This window comes from Lipophrys pholis (genome assembly GCF_963383615.2).
Source record: "Lipophrys pholis genome assembly, chromosome: 3".
Lineage (NCBI taxonomy): Eukaryota > Metazoa > Chordata > Actinopteri > Blenniiformes > Blenniidae > Lipophrys > Lipophrys pholis.
Window position 1 is genome coordinate 4,540,326 of NC_137627.1, and position 14,685 is coordinate 4,555,010.

A 14,685-nucleotide genomic window follows, 5' to 3' on the forward strand; every position below is an offset into this window, starting at 1 on the left:
ATTTAACTGATGAGTTCCATCTGAGGGGACACGTTTAAGCTCAACAGCCCAAATAGATGTCAAGAGAGCCAGACCAGTGAGATAGAAGCATAATTAACCTTTAAATATTTAGTTTTGGAATATTCCAGACGCTTGCTTTCATTACAATGCTAAAAAGTACAGAAGGTTTTTTAAAGTTTCAATTTAATGCATTGTCATTTAGAAAATCCTTCACAAGTTGAAGATTCAACAAACTGAAGAGCATTCAACAATATGTGATCTATAAAGAAGCTAAAAAGGGGAAAATATAGGAAAATGTTCTAGAAGAGATTCTCCATTTACAGCTTTTTGCATGTAATTACACATTTGATGCTCGTGTCACTTTGTCAATAAGCTGCTAAACTTCACAGATGTATCGGGTAAAGTCCTGATAGTGAGTTACCTTTGACGCAAATGCTGCATTTTATAGTTAATCAATCAGTTATTTTTTGAGGTCATCCCAGGGGCTGGATCGGACCCTGTTTGTGTCACAGAGCCGTATGTTTAAGGCTCCTCATTCAGCTGAATCAGCTTCATTCGGTGGATTTATTAAAGGCAGACAGCCACATCATAAAACCCTCGACTCTTTAATGATCAGGCTTAATGAAAAGTTTAATGCGATGATAGACGGAAGAAAGGAAGACGAGAAGGAGGGGGTGGGGGGGTGATGGGGGTGGGGGGTAAGGAGGGAGGACGGTGGGATCTGATAGTGACTCACTTCCAGACTCATTAATGGTGCGTATGGGTGAGGCCTGAGGCAGGTCACAGGCCCACCATACACTCCCGCGGGGGGTGATGATAAACATCCTGTTTGAGGGTGGGATGCCGTCTTTCTCACTCTCTCAATTTATCCTTCTTTCTTTCAGAGACAACAGCATGTCACCCCCCCAACTTCCTTGTTGATAATGCATGAAGGCTTGGCTGTGTGTGTCGGTCGTGTGTGTTTGCGGTACATGAATAATTCAGCGGCATGTTTATGGCGTGTAGGAGAGAAGATTTGAAATGCTTCATAAAGTATTTGTGTCAGATATTTTGCATTTCTGCTCCTTTTGCAGTAATACCCCCCCCCCATTCCATCTCTTGTGCAGCCTGAAACTATGACCTGCATGCACACTCTTTTACTTTAGTATGACTGAGCGCAGGTTTTTGGATACTGATCATTTCCCTCCTAATAACACAACTAAATCAGCACTAATACCGCCAGCCAGGATGCTTATAGAGTGATCGTAATGGGCACCACACCACAGGACCAAGAACTCTGGAGACCCCTGGTTTCAATCCAAAAACGGGATTCAGATCCTCGGAAAAAACACAAGGTGCAGAAAAAGATACAGTGTGGACAGACGACCACGTTTGATTGCTGTTACGGGGGAGTCGACTATAAAACTACAATATACCAGGAGAATACGGACTGGGAGTCAGAACACTCTGGATGCCGTTGTTATCCGTGCAGAGGAACTATTTACCACGGCCGTGGTGCTCATGTGCAGTTGCAGCATTTCAGAAGAGCTTCCAGGGAGACGGAGTCGGAGAGTTTTCAGAAAGTTCCACTCTGGGAGCTCACCAAAACACATCAGAAGTTTTCAATTGAAAACATGTAAACAGGGCCTAAAAAGAGAGACTCTGCATGCTCACGTGCTGACATTCCTCTGCTACAATATTTACAAGGTCCAGTTTTCTTTTAGCCGCTGTGCTAACATGTTGGACCGGTCACTCCGTCACAGAGCTGAGCTCCAGGAGCCCAGACACTGAGGTTCAATCTTATATTCTCAGCGTCGACATGCGGGACATAAGTGTCCGCTGAAATGAGGAGGCTGGTGTCAAATGACGAACATTTTGCTCAATGAGATGATAAAATCACCTCGAGCCTTGAAGATCGTCAAAACTATATATCGGTACAGTCGTGAAAAGGCCTGACTGTGAGGAGTTAATCCCTCCCGTCAGGACCCAGACGCCCCCCGAGCTTATTGGCTTCTGTTACGCCATCAATACACACACGTCACACACAGTCCGGGAGTGTATTCCGTGCACTTGTTACTGTTGCTAATGCTTTTGCTGGTGTGGTGAGCTGTCACTGCAGCACTGCTGATAAACTCTGTGTGCGTGTGTGTGTGTGTGTGCGTGTGTGCGTGTGTGTGTGTGTGTGTGTGTGTGTGTGTGTATGTGTGTGTGTGATGGGTGAGAGGAGTGACGCAGCTGAGAGGAAACACAAAGGAACAAAGGGATAAAAAGCTGCACCTGCCTGTTGGCATCTCTCCCTTCAGTGTCTGAAGGTGTTGATGGAGGGAAGCAGGGAGGTGTTGCATCAGTCTCATCCCTCTGTGGCCGTCTTCACAACTGCACAACCACATTAATTACTAGAATATGATTAAATGAGCTGGTCCGCATTGTTAATTAGCACCAGAGCTTCAGAAAGCCTCACTTTTTAAAGATAATTGGGATGATTTGGACCAACTCTCCAAAAGCTTTTATCCACATATTAACGGGCTTATTCTGCATTATTTTAATCATTAAGTTGGCTCATCTAAAAATAACTTGGTGATAATAGCCAGGCTTTCTGTTCGTTTATGCTTCTTTTCCTACGTGCTTCTACAGCACTGCCCTCTGCTGGTGAAAGAGCATACAACAAAAAGAAGAAGGCAGATTTTTGAATTCCCAAAACATTTATTCATTTATTTCTCTTTCAAACACTACAAAGATTTGGTCATAAATTACAGCGTGACACATATCAAAAATATCATACGCACAGTGCTTTTGTCAAGTAAACCTATCGCGTCGACGACAAAGCTACGACAAAGATCTTGAGTCTTTCAAGTGGGTTCCAGGTACTTTCTGCTCAAGTCCGGGCCGGCAAGAGCAAGTCCAGTTCAGTTCTGAGACCGGGGTGGGTGAGGGAGTGGAGGGGGGGGAGGCCCCCGGGAAGGCCTTCGTCCTCCCACTCTGCAGGGTGAGTCATCCTCAGCCCAGAGCAGTGCGGTGGAGGGGGGTAGTGGGGTTCCAGCAGGAAGGGTGGGGGCACTATCATGGTAATACAGTCAAACATACACAGTGCAACAGTGAATCATTCGGTTTCTGATTGTCTCAACGTGGAATCCTAACTAAGAATGCAGGACCAGTTTAATGTGGTCATGGCTTTCCCACCAGCCTCAGTAACAACATGTGATTAATGCTGATGGCGTTGGCACAGCAGCATTGCCAAGAGAAGACAGTGAAAATAAGGCCTGATAAAGTCGACGTGTTCGCATCCTGACATTTCATTTTGGCCAACTGGACACACAAGCAGAAGGAAAACTGGTGTTTTACAATCATGCTGCAACTAAATTGTGACGCTGAGACAAATGTGTGTAAAAATGAAAAGTAGGGTTCATAAAATTAAATATACCAAGTTGGAATTCCTCGTTTGAGCTGTTTGTGATCCCAACCAATTCACACTCCGGCCAGTTAGTCGTCTTTGGTTATTTCCAGCCATTTTTAAACACAATAGTTGGATTATTTAAAGGTGATCGTACCGACTGTTTCTAATGAAAATGGCCCAAGTGTGAAATATGAGGTTAAAATATTGTCAGTGTAAAAAGCAGGCTTCAGACAAATGGGAATCTTCAGTTTCCTTATATGGTCGTCAGCTTCAGCCACAGCAGCAGTTGGCCAAATTATGAGGCTGGTGTCAAATGACAAACATGCTAAAATGCTTCCTAAAAGCTGGTCAATCATGAGAAAATGAGCCACCAGGAAGTGGAGAAGTTCGAAGCTGGAGGTTATAGGGTGCATCAAGGCCCCATATGAGATAAATATATATTTAAAAAAAACGGAACCATCTAAAGCTTCACAAGTGGAACTCCAGGATTTGACAAAAACAAAGCTTGGGCACATGATGAGTCCCCTAATCATCCCTCCAGCGGATGGTTGCCTCCTTTTCGATGTGAGCCTTGAAGGTGGAGTCTCTGCGGAGGGAAAAGCTCATCCTGAATCATCCCCGCTGATCTCGGATCCTCCCTTCACGTTCTCCTCCGAGCCCTCCGCCGTGCCGCTGTCAGACTCCTCCTCGATGGTGAAGCGCGTGTCCCCGGAGGAGCAGAGGGAGCTGACGCTGCTCTGCTCCGTGCACAGCGTGCACGCCAGTGGAGAGAGCAGCGCACCCTCGTGTGGCGGGTGTCCGAAGTGCTTCCCGTGGTTTGCGCAGAAGGGCAGGGACACCTGCAGGGAGGGCAGCCCGGGCGCGACGGCCGAGAGCGTCAGGCTGTGCTTCTTGGGCAGCGCGCCCCACTCCCGCTGCTGCTCCTCGTGCACCAGGCGCGTGAAGATGTTCACCCTCTTCTTCTCGCGCCTCTTGGAGCGAAAGTAGCCCAGCATTATACCGGAGAGAAAGATCCCGTAGAAAGACATGACGATTAAAATGTAGAGGTACGCGTTCCCGCCGCTTTTGTCCGCCGGGACTCCCGCTGCGCTCTGCGTGTGCACCGGGGGCAGTTTGGGAGACGCCGTGGAGTTTTCCAAGTGCTCCATTTTTTTCAGCGCAGCCTCTGTGGGGGACTTTAGAAATGTGCTGAAAAAAAAGATACAGAAGGAAATTGATAAGTATCTGAGGAGTTCGTGCGCCTTCACGCAGGATTTACGCACGCCTGACGCACAAAGATAAGTTGTAATTAAACGATTCCAAAAACGCAAAAACACATTTTAATGAGTTTAGTTTTGCACGTCTACCCCCCCCCCCCCCCCACTCCCACTCGTGTAATTGAAAAATCAAGTTGATAAACGAAAGTCATTTGCAACGTTTCACTCTTACTTCTGCATTACGCCAGTTAAAGTAAAGTTTCATTTGCAATAACTTTGAAAAAAAAACCTCAACTGAAATCTACACAAACATTATTGAAGACGACACTTAGTTAACGATTCGTGATCCAAAAGACATAAATTCATCTTTAAACAGTCACACTGTGTCCAGATTTGTCAACTCACCAAACTGAAGAGCTGGGTCTCTATGAGCTTCCCTCTCACTCCTCGCAGCTCTTCTTGGAGTTTTGGCAGAGCCACAGAGGGGATGAACTTATTTATACCAAGACCCTGACATGTCATCGTGAGCCACGTGATGGAGGTTCATGTCTGTGACATGAGCGCACTGAAGTCCTGATTGCACATGTTTTTAAAAAGTAGAAAAAAAGAGCACATGTTTTAACGTGTTTCTCAAGTAATCGCATACTCAGGAGTGTGTTAAACTTCTCAGAAGTTCAATAAAAACGGTTCAGGAATACTTACAGAAAGAAATTATAACTTATTCAGGGCAAAAAGTCTGTAAATGCCTCATTTGTTGCTGCATTGTGTCACAGATGAGGCTGTGATTTCTCTTAGAAATCAACCTCAATTCAGTTATATGATGATATAATGCTCAACTATTGATAATATCACTATACTACACTGAGTGCAACACAAGTATTACATGTTAAACCAGTAAAATGCAGCATATTAAAAGACAGAATGAGAATGAAATGCACATATTTATTTAGAATTCATAAAGAAGGTCCATGGGGGAAAAAATGATGATGCAGATTATGACGATTGAAGTCCATTTTCCTCAAGAGATGCATGTTGATCTTGAATTTAAATTAGTCGTTAAACATGTGTAAGTATTTTATTGTATACTTTCTTTTATTTGATAACATACCAAGAATGATTTTCATAAAAATGTTTTATTTCTGGTTACATTTAAAATACAAATGAAAACACAACACTGTTTACTTCAACTGACCAAGAAAGAATTAGGCTGTGGTTTATTTATGCCTTTATTCTAGAATAATCTAGACTATTTGCAATTTACAAATAAAAAGCCCAAACAACAAAATACATTTTTATTGTTGTTTTTGCTTGTTGGGTGAAAAGATGGGTTCTGTAAATCCAGTTTTCATCTGTAGACTATTCTCAATTTCAATTTAATATGATCACCATGCATTTTACATTTTTTCTTTCATTGTTGCTTTCATTGTTTTAAAGTGCAGTTCATTTAGCTGAGCATGCAATTCAGCACAATGTATATAGAGCCTTAATAAATCAGGTGTCAAATGTTTTCACTTACAATTTATACTTCAGACTAATAAACTAATACAACAGTGATCTGTTACTAACATATTAGTGTCAAATGCATAATGCCGGAGTGTGAAACATAAGGCCTGTGGGACCCAAACCGACCTGCAAGAGGCTCTAATCTCCAAAAATCCAGTCTTTTCTCAAACTTAGAGACATTTTTCACTTTCCTTCACATTGGCACTTCATCCAGGTCCTCGTCATTTAAATAGTATTTTTCTGGGTGGCTCTTTCTCCATTAACGAAATCAAGATCTCTAAATGAGTGATGTAATTCAACATGGACCACCAGGAATCTGCTGAGTCAGCGCACTTACGCCTCAAAAAGTATCAACAGTTCAATTGAATTAATCCCCAATTCTTTGAGGAAATGACCTTATTACCATCGTGTGTCTGGACTTTGATTTTACACCCTAAACATCCAATAGAGTTAAATCATTTTTACTTTAAAAAGTGGAGAAAAGCAGAAATAAAACACACGAATAATCCAAAGGTAACATTTATTCACTTCATTGGAGTCATTTCCTTTAAAGATTACAAATAAATAGTGGGATGTTACAGGAAAGTCTTTCAGAGCGGAGAATCGGTCCAAGCTCATGTTAAAGTCTGTGCAGAGTAAATCCTGAAGCTGGTTAATGAATACAACATTCATATGAGGAGACGCTTTCTTCAGTTGTTTTGTGAGTTTACGTGACTTTTTGTGTTGTTTTAACACCTGTAATGTGGATGAAGCTGCACATTTCACTCAATTCACTCTGTTTGCTGACTGGTGAGGGGTTTCCATGGCAACCAGGTACCATGAAAGGGAATTTTCAGCACCTTTTGGAGGTTTTCTGTGGAACTGAGCAGCTGAAGCTTCTTTTCACTCTTCCTTTGAGTTTTGGACCGTTCTGTAAGTTACTTGACCAAATACGAATGTAAATGCTGTGAAGTGTTAATCCTTCATTCAGCGGCACTGAACTGGACCAGAACTTTTCCTTCTAAACCGTCTCAGGCATGATTCAGTCAAGCTGGTTCAGACGGGTAAGTCATCAAGGTATGGCTTTATTGTTTCTGCAAAATGTCAGAGCCAGAAAAAAATGTATCTTATTGTGAAAAATCAGAAGACTATGAACCATATATTTTTCAAACTTCTACTTACTTGAATAAAACAACAAAAACCTTATTTGAATTTGAAATCCTTTTTTTAAATCAGGCTTTTAAAATATTCTATCAAAAGGTTTATGGCAATGTGATAATAGTCAGATATGTAATGTCTTTCAGTCATGTCACAATTTTTACCAGTTTAATGCCTCGGTTACGTGACAATCTTTCAAGTGAAAACGCATCGTTTTTGCATTTTTATTTGAGAAAGGTTTTGTGTTTACGCTGCAACTTTTTGTAAACAATTTCATGTTCGTCCACTAGTGGGTGCCGTTAGATGTTTTTGTACTAAAACTACACACAAATGCGTGCAGAGAACAAAACGCTATAAACATTAACAATGGCGAGTACGCGGACATTCGTATGGACAGACGACCAAATAGGATAGCTTAATATGGAGACTATGGACTGAGAGTCATGGCGCTCTGGAGGCCGCCATTGTTGTTATTGTCCGTCTGGTCACGCATGTGAAAAATCACTATTTACTACGGTCGTGGTGTGCATGCACAGTCGCAGCTTTTCAGAACAGTGGTATTTTCACCCGGTTTCCATGGAGATAGATTCGGAGCGTTTTCAAAAAGTTGCGTTTTCAATAACTCCTGGCACCGTAGTCGTGTAAACAGACCCCCAAAACGCAACAAAAGTTTTCCGTTTTCACTTTAAAACGTTGTCTTGTAGTTTGGGCCTCAATGTAACAAAGTCAACTCTCCCATCATCTAATGAAATATATGGGTCAGTACAGTAGTGACACTTTCCCAGTTATTCCATCAGTGGCTGGATATTTTATCACTGAAGTAGCATTAACATAAGTGCAGCCACTAATGTAATAATAGATGCATCACTCTGCATTTCTCAGAGTTTTCCACAGTTCTCCTGTAGTTTGCTTCTCAAAAAAAAAGGTACAAAAGATCAGTTCTATTCATTCATTGAGGAAACGTACAATGCAGCACTTTCTCTCATTATGGCAATGAAATAGACATTTTTAGCAAATTATGACATTGTTGAGCATTATTATATCACTTTCTGCTACAGGGTTCATGTTTCTCAGCAGGTCTCACTCAGAAAATAGAGATTTCTTTATTTATCTGTTATTATCAATTAGCCACAGACAATAAATCCTCACGGTCAGAGTTACTGTGTCACAGTAGATTATAATTTTAACTGCTAACTCAGTTATAATCTATATTCAGCTTGATTCGTTAACATTCAGACAGCTGCGTTTTCACTTTGAGTTTCACGCCATTACAGTCGGAGAGGGGAGAGTCGTTTTTAGCTGAGTGGGCATTATCACAATTTTCTCTGGTTTGAAAACTTGTAATCATTGTGCTCCACACAGACTTTAAAATACACAAGCGTACACCAATTTTATTTCTTTTTCTAAATTACAAGGCGACTCAGAACCGGCTCAAATTCAACAGGTGTTCCGCAGTGACGGAGGCTGGAGCTGTTTATGGATATAGTGAGTCACACTGAAGCTTTATAATTATGATAAACGCTCCAAAAGTGTGCTGGTTCCTCAGCCGGCCCACCCACAGCCGCTGAGGATGCAGAAGTGGTGCGCTGTAATGGACGGCCTTACATGGGCAGGAATGATGCATTTCCATATTGCACTGATCTATCAAACCCGACAGTGATTACACGGTAATTTCATCTGCAATGCAAACACGTAGGAAAACGGACTCTGTCACTGTAGGACACATCAGTAGACTAAACAGCAGTGCAAGTTGTGCTTCTCTCAGCCTTTTTCGAACCAATGGGCTCTCGTCTGCCCTCAGATGACTGTGAGACGTCCCGCGAGGGTGGGAGTCGCAGTTCGACCATGGGTGGGAAGCAAAACAAAGCAGACGGGACGCAAAACAAAAGAAACAAGAGGAGGTTAACCGTCTCCTGACCTGCGGGACGCGGAAAACCCAAGAGGAGTGAAAATCTAAAGAGCATCAAAAGAATTAACGATCTGAGCTCAGCATCGATAACTCAAGTTTCATGACTCAACACGTGGAGCAATCAAGGCCTCCAGGAAGGAACGCACACCTGGACGAGGAGAAGGACGTTAACCTTTCCTTTCACATTCACTAGTTTTTTTTGTTTTTTTTTTGCGTGGCAGTGTTTCGGGGCTGGTTTGTTATTTGCCGCCGTACAGCCTCTCGATGTCGTCCTGGTAACGTGTCTTCAGCTCTTTGCGTTTGAGCTTGAAGGCGTCGGTCACCAGGCCGGTCTCCGGGGTCCACGGCTCGGGGCTCAGGCAGATCTTGCGGGGGATCTCGAAGCGCTCCAGCTGGGCTACAGAAGGAAGGAGAGAAAGTTACAAGCTGAAATGTAGCCGGTTGGTACATTTGCGGCGTCTTGTGCAGCACTCATTTAAACCCTTCATTTCCAAGCAGTTTCAATCAAAGAATGGATGAAAAGTGGAAAAATGTTTTTGAACAATATGAGCTGATGAAAACAAAAGGCAAACGTCATTCATCTTCTACACTAAGATAAAACTGCAGAACCCATCTTCTGATTTGAGAAAAGCTGCAGTGAATCCAAACACTGCTGGACAGATTTACTCTCATCAAATTATTTTTTATTAACTAACACTAACCTGTTAATAGAATTTTACCTGCATTAGCTGTTTTGACTCTTATAGATATTCAGGCCATTTTTTCTATTTGACCATTTTTGCCGTTTCTCGTGAGTGGATCTATTTTATCCTTTTTCTTTTTAGGTCATTTTATAAATTTTTCTTGTTTTGAGCCGTTTCACATTTTTCAATCCAGGAGATAAAAGTCTTTTTAAAGTGAATAGTGTGTAAATATAAAGGTACCGTTTTTCTATACATATAATGTTTTAAAAACTCCAGGGAGCCGCTTGAGAGTCACGTGTGTCTGTGATGTGGCATTAGCCGCCTCTGTTTGAGTATAGGTCCAAAAAAAGATTTCAGCAATAATATTATATCATTATATTAAACGTCATTCTGTACTTAATCTAACCGGACGCCTCCATCATAAAGGAGTACAGGCGATAATCTGACCTACAGCGTCCAGAGAAGACTGTTCATGCAAACAAAACAACAGAAAAGTTCAAGATGCAAGAACTTGGTTTAATTCTGGTTCTTCTTAACAGTAGCTGAAACGTTATAAACATGCCACTGTCCCAACTTTTTTTTGAAAACGTGGGTATTGCATTTTTTTTTAAGTTTCAGTCGTTCTGCAGTTCTCGAAGGAAAAGTAGATTTCCTGATTGCATTCTGCTTTTCTCGACCTGGTTTTGATCTGTGATGAACGGAACCAGCCACATTCAAAGCCCTTCACTGAAGTTTGAATTTTCTCCGTGACTCCTACCTGCCAGCGCGGCCTCGGTGATGACCTTGAGGACCAGCTCCTCCATGGCCTCGCTGCTGCACAGATCTTCCCACGACCCTCGGATGTCGTACTGCTGAGCCAGAACCTGCAGCTGCTTCTGATTGGGCACCACAAAGCTGATCACATACGTCTCACCGCTGCCGAACAGGAGAAGGAAAAAAAACAAAAAAACAAAAAGCCGGGTTTATAGAAAGCTGAACGAATAAGGTGATGGAGCGCAAACACTCGCATGCCTGTACGACAGAGTAAGGCAGCAATCAGTTCCTCTCTTAGTGAGACGGTTACCCCTACAAGGAGATGAAAACAATACATGCCTGAAGAACGTTGTGGCCTTCACAACAGCCATTGTTATGACACAGAACAGAATGAACATTTCAGGCTGTGGAGTCCGATACGTCCTCGAAAGCACAAAAATGTTTGGCTCTTCTGCCTCACACTCTGGAAAATCACTTCAAAACCTGGTAACTGTTTGACGGGGGATCAGCTTTGGTTCAAGAACTCAAGGTTTTGTCCCAGTTTTGGATGACGAATGGATGATTTCAAAGCAAATAAATGGTTATTTATACATGTGGGGAAAAACAAAGTTGTCGGTGCTTAAATATGTGTCACTTTTCAGGCACAATATTTACTCGCTAAAAATTTCCAAAATAGATAAAACTACAAAAACAATTCTGAAAATTACCATTATCTACCAAAATGTTCTACCAAAAGACCTGATGAGTTGCAAATTCCTTGTATGCAACAAGTAACGTAAAACAATGTAAAGTATCTTGAACACACCTGTTGGCATAGGCACAGATGTTGTCAATCAGGGGACAGTTCTTCAGCATGGCCTCAACCTTTCCCAGAGAGACGTACTCTCCGGCCTGCAGCTTCACCAGGTCCTTCTTACGATCTGCAAACACAGCGGAGGGAGTGTGTGTGTGTGTGTGTGTGTGTGTGTTCAGTGGCTCCGAGCACCACTGTTCTGTAAACAGAGGCCTGATACGCAATAAAAGTTTAGCATTTTCACTTGGATATGTTGTTGTTTAAACGGGGTCTTGGACCAGGATTGGACCCCCACTGATCCATTGATACTCTCTTGAGTCCTCACCGATGATCTTGAGGCACCCGTCCTCCTGAAACTCGCCGATGTCGCCTGTGCAGAACCACCGCTGGCCGTTTCCGTCCACGATGAAGTCCTCTTGATTTTTGGCCTCCTTCTTGTAGTATCCCATGGTCACATTGGGTCCTCCGATGAGAATCTCTCCTCGAGGATGAGGCTTATCCGTGCTACGATAACCACCTAAAAGAAAGGCTGAACATCAGTGGTGTGAAAACAAAACAAAAAAAACCCTGAGAAACGAAAAGACAAATACTGAACAGTGTGTTCATTTTAAATAGTTTTTCTGCTCTGCAAGTCAAGAAGGCAATACGCTCCGTTTGAGAATGGAAATGCAGCAGGGCACAATTTAAAAAAAATTGTTATGTTCTGCTGCAGCTCGAAAAGATGGAGAAAAGTGTTCTGCTCTCCTTGTGAGGTTATTGAGTGACGCCATAGCTTTGTGTGTGTGCGTGTTTGCGTGCGTGTGTGCGTGTGTCTGGTCTCACTCACCCTCCACCCAGTCTTTGAGTTTGACCTCACAACAAACCAGCGGTCCCCCCACTCTCCCCGTGCTGTAATCCCACACTGAAACACACACACACACACACACACACACACACACACACACACACACACACACACACACACACAATAAGCATCAGGCCACAACATTCATCACCATAGCAACATGACCTCACTTGCTCCCTCGCCATGGAAACCTCCTCCCTGAGGAAGTGACGGGCAGCCTGGGAACGCCTGACAGGATTCACATCATTTGACTGAAATATGAGCAAAACCCTTCACAAAACACAACAGTGTGACAGACATGACAAGACTCTTTTCAGAATTCCTGTACAAAACTGGAGCCACAAATGATCTCAACATGCAGTACCAACAGTACGATGTAAACATTCAAGCTTCTTTAAACTGTCTTTCTTCATATTGGCCTGCTCATTATCTGGTGTATGTAAGAAATCATTTCCTGGAGGTATGCAGATGGTGTTTCAGTAAATGTTGACTTTGTTGGAGTCACAATCTTACCGAGGGTGGAGCCATATATCTAATATATATATATATATATATATATATATATATATATATAAATAATATCAGACAAATAGACTTTGGAGCAGCATTGGCTCTAATCTGCATTGCGATGCTGAAATGAACTGAAGAAGTACACAGAACTGAAATGTTGGTTTTAAGTAATAATGTAGCCTACTATGAATGCATCACCTGCGACAGGTATTCTCTGAAATAAGATTAAAGTCCCCTTAGAACATATCACAAACTGAATATGAACCAGTTTTCTGCAGTGTCACAACTGTTTGGAACAGGTTATACAATGACTTGTGACAAATGTTGATTTTTCCACTCCTCTTTCTTTTCGAAACACAAAACACACTCCCTTGTGTTTCCGGCTCCCACGCATAATAATCATTTTCCTGTCATCCATTTTCCCAGTATTCTCCTTCCCCTTCGTGCCTTCTCCCACTGCTTTTTATCTCTGAGGAAACCGCAAACTCCACACATTTGTGCAATAATTTGAAAACATTGGGATTAATATTAAGACTGACATAGATAAAACAGCCTGAATATATTGGGGGGGGGGGGGGGGGGTAATTGACTCTGAGAAGCTGTTATTGTGTAAACGACCACTTAAACCAAACACTTTGCCTTGTTTCCATGACAACGTTTTCAAGTGGCAATGGCAGTCAAGTTCTTGGACTATTACAGAATTTCCTCTTGGATCCAAACATGTTTTCTCTTACAGAGAGGACAAACAACTGTTGCTTTGGAATTATATTTCATTCATGGTTTGTGATTTACTGGCTGGCTCTAGCGCTACACTCTGGGGTAGTGGCTGGCCCTCTTGTCTCACAAAAAAAAAAAATTGTTTTTGGAGCCTTTTTGTATGGAGTCTGCATGGTTTTCTCCTGGTTTCCCTAATTTCTACCACAACCCAATGTCTCCAACTGCTTGCTGGGTTAATTGGGGACTCTCAATTGCCTATAAGCAGTGGATCTGCAACTTGTCCAGGTTTCAGTCCATTTTTCTACCAATGTGAGCTGGAATCTGCTTCAGCAATATTAATATGAACAAATCAAGTACAAACAATGGATGGATGGAAAGCTGGTTACACATACACTACTGACATGCTAAATGTGTCTTACTGTGAGTCTTTCATTCCTCTGCTTACACTCGCTAATGGTTCCAGCGCCGCAGGTCTCGGTCAGGCCGTAACCTTGACCCACTCGGCAGCAGAGACACACATTCATAAAGCGCTGAGTGGCTGCTGAAAGCGGCGCTCCACCCGATAGCAAGACCCTCGTCCGACCCCCGAGAAGAGAACGGATTTTACTGAATACCAGCCTGAATGAACAGATCACAGAGAGAAGAGGCAGTCAATACAGCCGTCCGACACTTTAACAAGTAATACAGGTCGTATAGATATAAAGCACCTGTCACACAGAGGTGTGCTGTATCCTTTGGCCAGCTGTTCCAACTTGTAGTTGTACGCCAGGATGAAGAGCGTCCGCTGAACGCAGCTCATCTCCTCCACCTTGGTCATCACGTTCTTGTAGATACGATCCATGATCTCCTGCAGCCAACAAAAGGTGAGCGACAGATGAGGATGGATAGAAAAAGATGTAGCAAAGTGAATTACAGCAATGAAAATATCACAGACGGATTAGAAATTATTGACAATTGGACACTGGAGATAAAAGTTAGGAGAGAGCGTTTCTTTGTACTTGACTCTTAGGAGTGAAAAAAATAAGAGCTTCTACCTTATAGACCATTAGAGCCACAGCTTTGCTTTCTTTAAGTAACTCTTCAATAGACTCATAGTAAATCCAAAGGCTGAAGTCAAAACTGGACCATGTTTCGGATGTGTTACATGCCGTTTCAAGTGAAAATGCATCGTTCTCACGCACTGTTCACGACAAGTATCTATTTACTGATTAAATTTAAGTGGTTTAGATACAGCACTGAAAGTAAATAGTGACATAACTTGATCAGT

General features: G+C 42.5%; 2 protein-coding genes across 2 annotated transcripts in view; both read right to left on the reverse strand.

Moving 5' to 3' along the window:
- Nucleotides 1-2,667: 2,667 nt before the first annotated feature.
- kcne4 (potassium voltage-gated channel, Isk-related family, member 4) lies at nt 2,668-5,041 on the reverse strand. Its single transcript, XM_080460558.1, has 2 exons — nt 4,975-5,041; nt 2,668-4,561 (listed from the first exon to the last, which is right to left on the reverse strand). Exon 2 carries the CDS (start codon nt 4,519-4,521, stop codon nt 3,976-3,978), a length of 546 nt encoding a protein of 181 aa, XP_080316684.1. The 5' UTR covers nt 4,522-4,561; nt 4,975-5,041; the 3' UTR covers nt 2,668-3,975.
- A 1,535-nt stretch (nt 5,042-6,576) lies between these two features.
- The window catches only part of acsl3a (acyl-CoA synthetase long chain family member 3a), a 32,522-nt gene continuing 24,413 nt past the window's right edge, over nt 6,577-14,685 (reverse strand). Inside the window, exons 9-15 of the mRNA XM_080460024.1 lie at nt 14,126-14,265; nt 13,864-14,036; nt 12,174-12,248; nt 11,673-11,864; nt 11,360-11,474; nt 10,559-10,716; nt 6,577-9,515 (exon numbers count right to left, since the gene is read on the reverse strand). Coding sequence (XP_080316150.1) covers nt 9,358-9,515; nt 10,559-10,716; nt 11,360-11,474; nt 11,673-11,864; nt 12,174-12,248; nt 13,864-14,036; nt 14,126-14,265 — 1,011 coding nt within the window. The 3' untranslated portion in view covers nt 6,577-9,357. The remainder of the gene's footprint in view (nt 9,516-10,558; nt 10,717-11,359; nt 11,475-11,672; nt 11,865-12,173; nt 12,249-13,863; nt 14,037-14,125; nt 14,266-14,685) is intronic.

Coding starts and splice junctions, on each gene's coding strand:
- kcne4 (XM_080460558.1), bottom strand. CDS start 4,521: ATGGAGCACTTGGAAAACTCCACGGCGTCTCCCAAACTGCCCCCGGTG.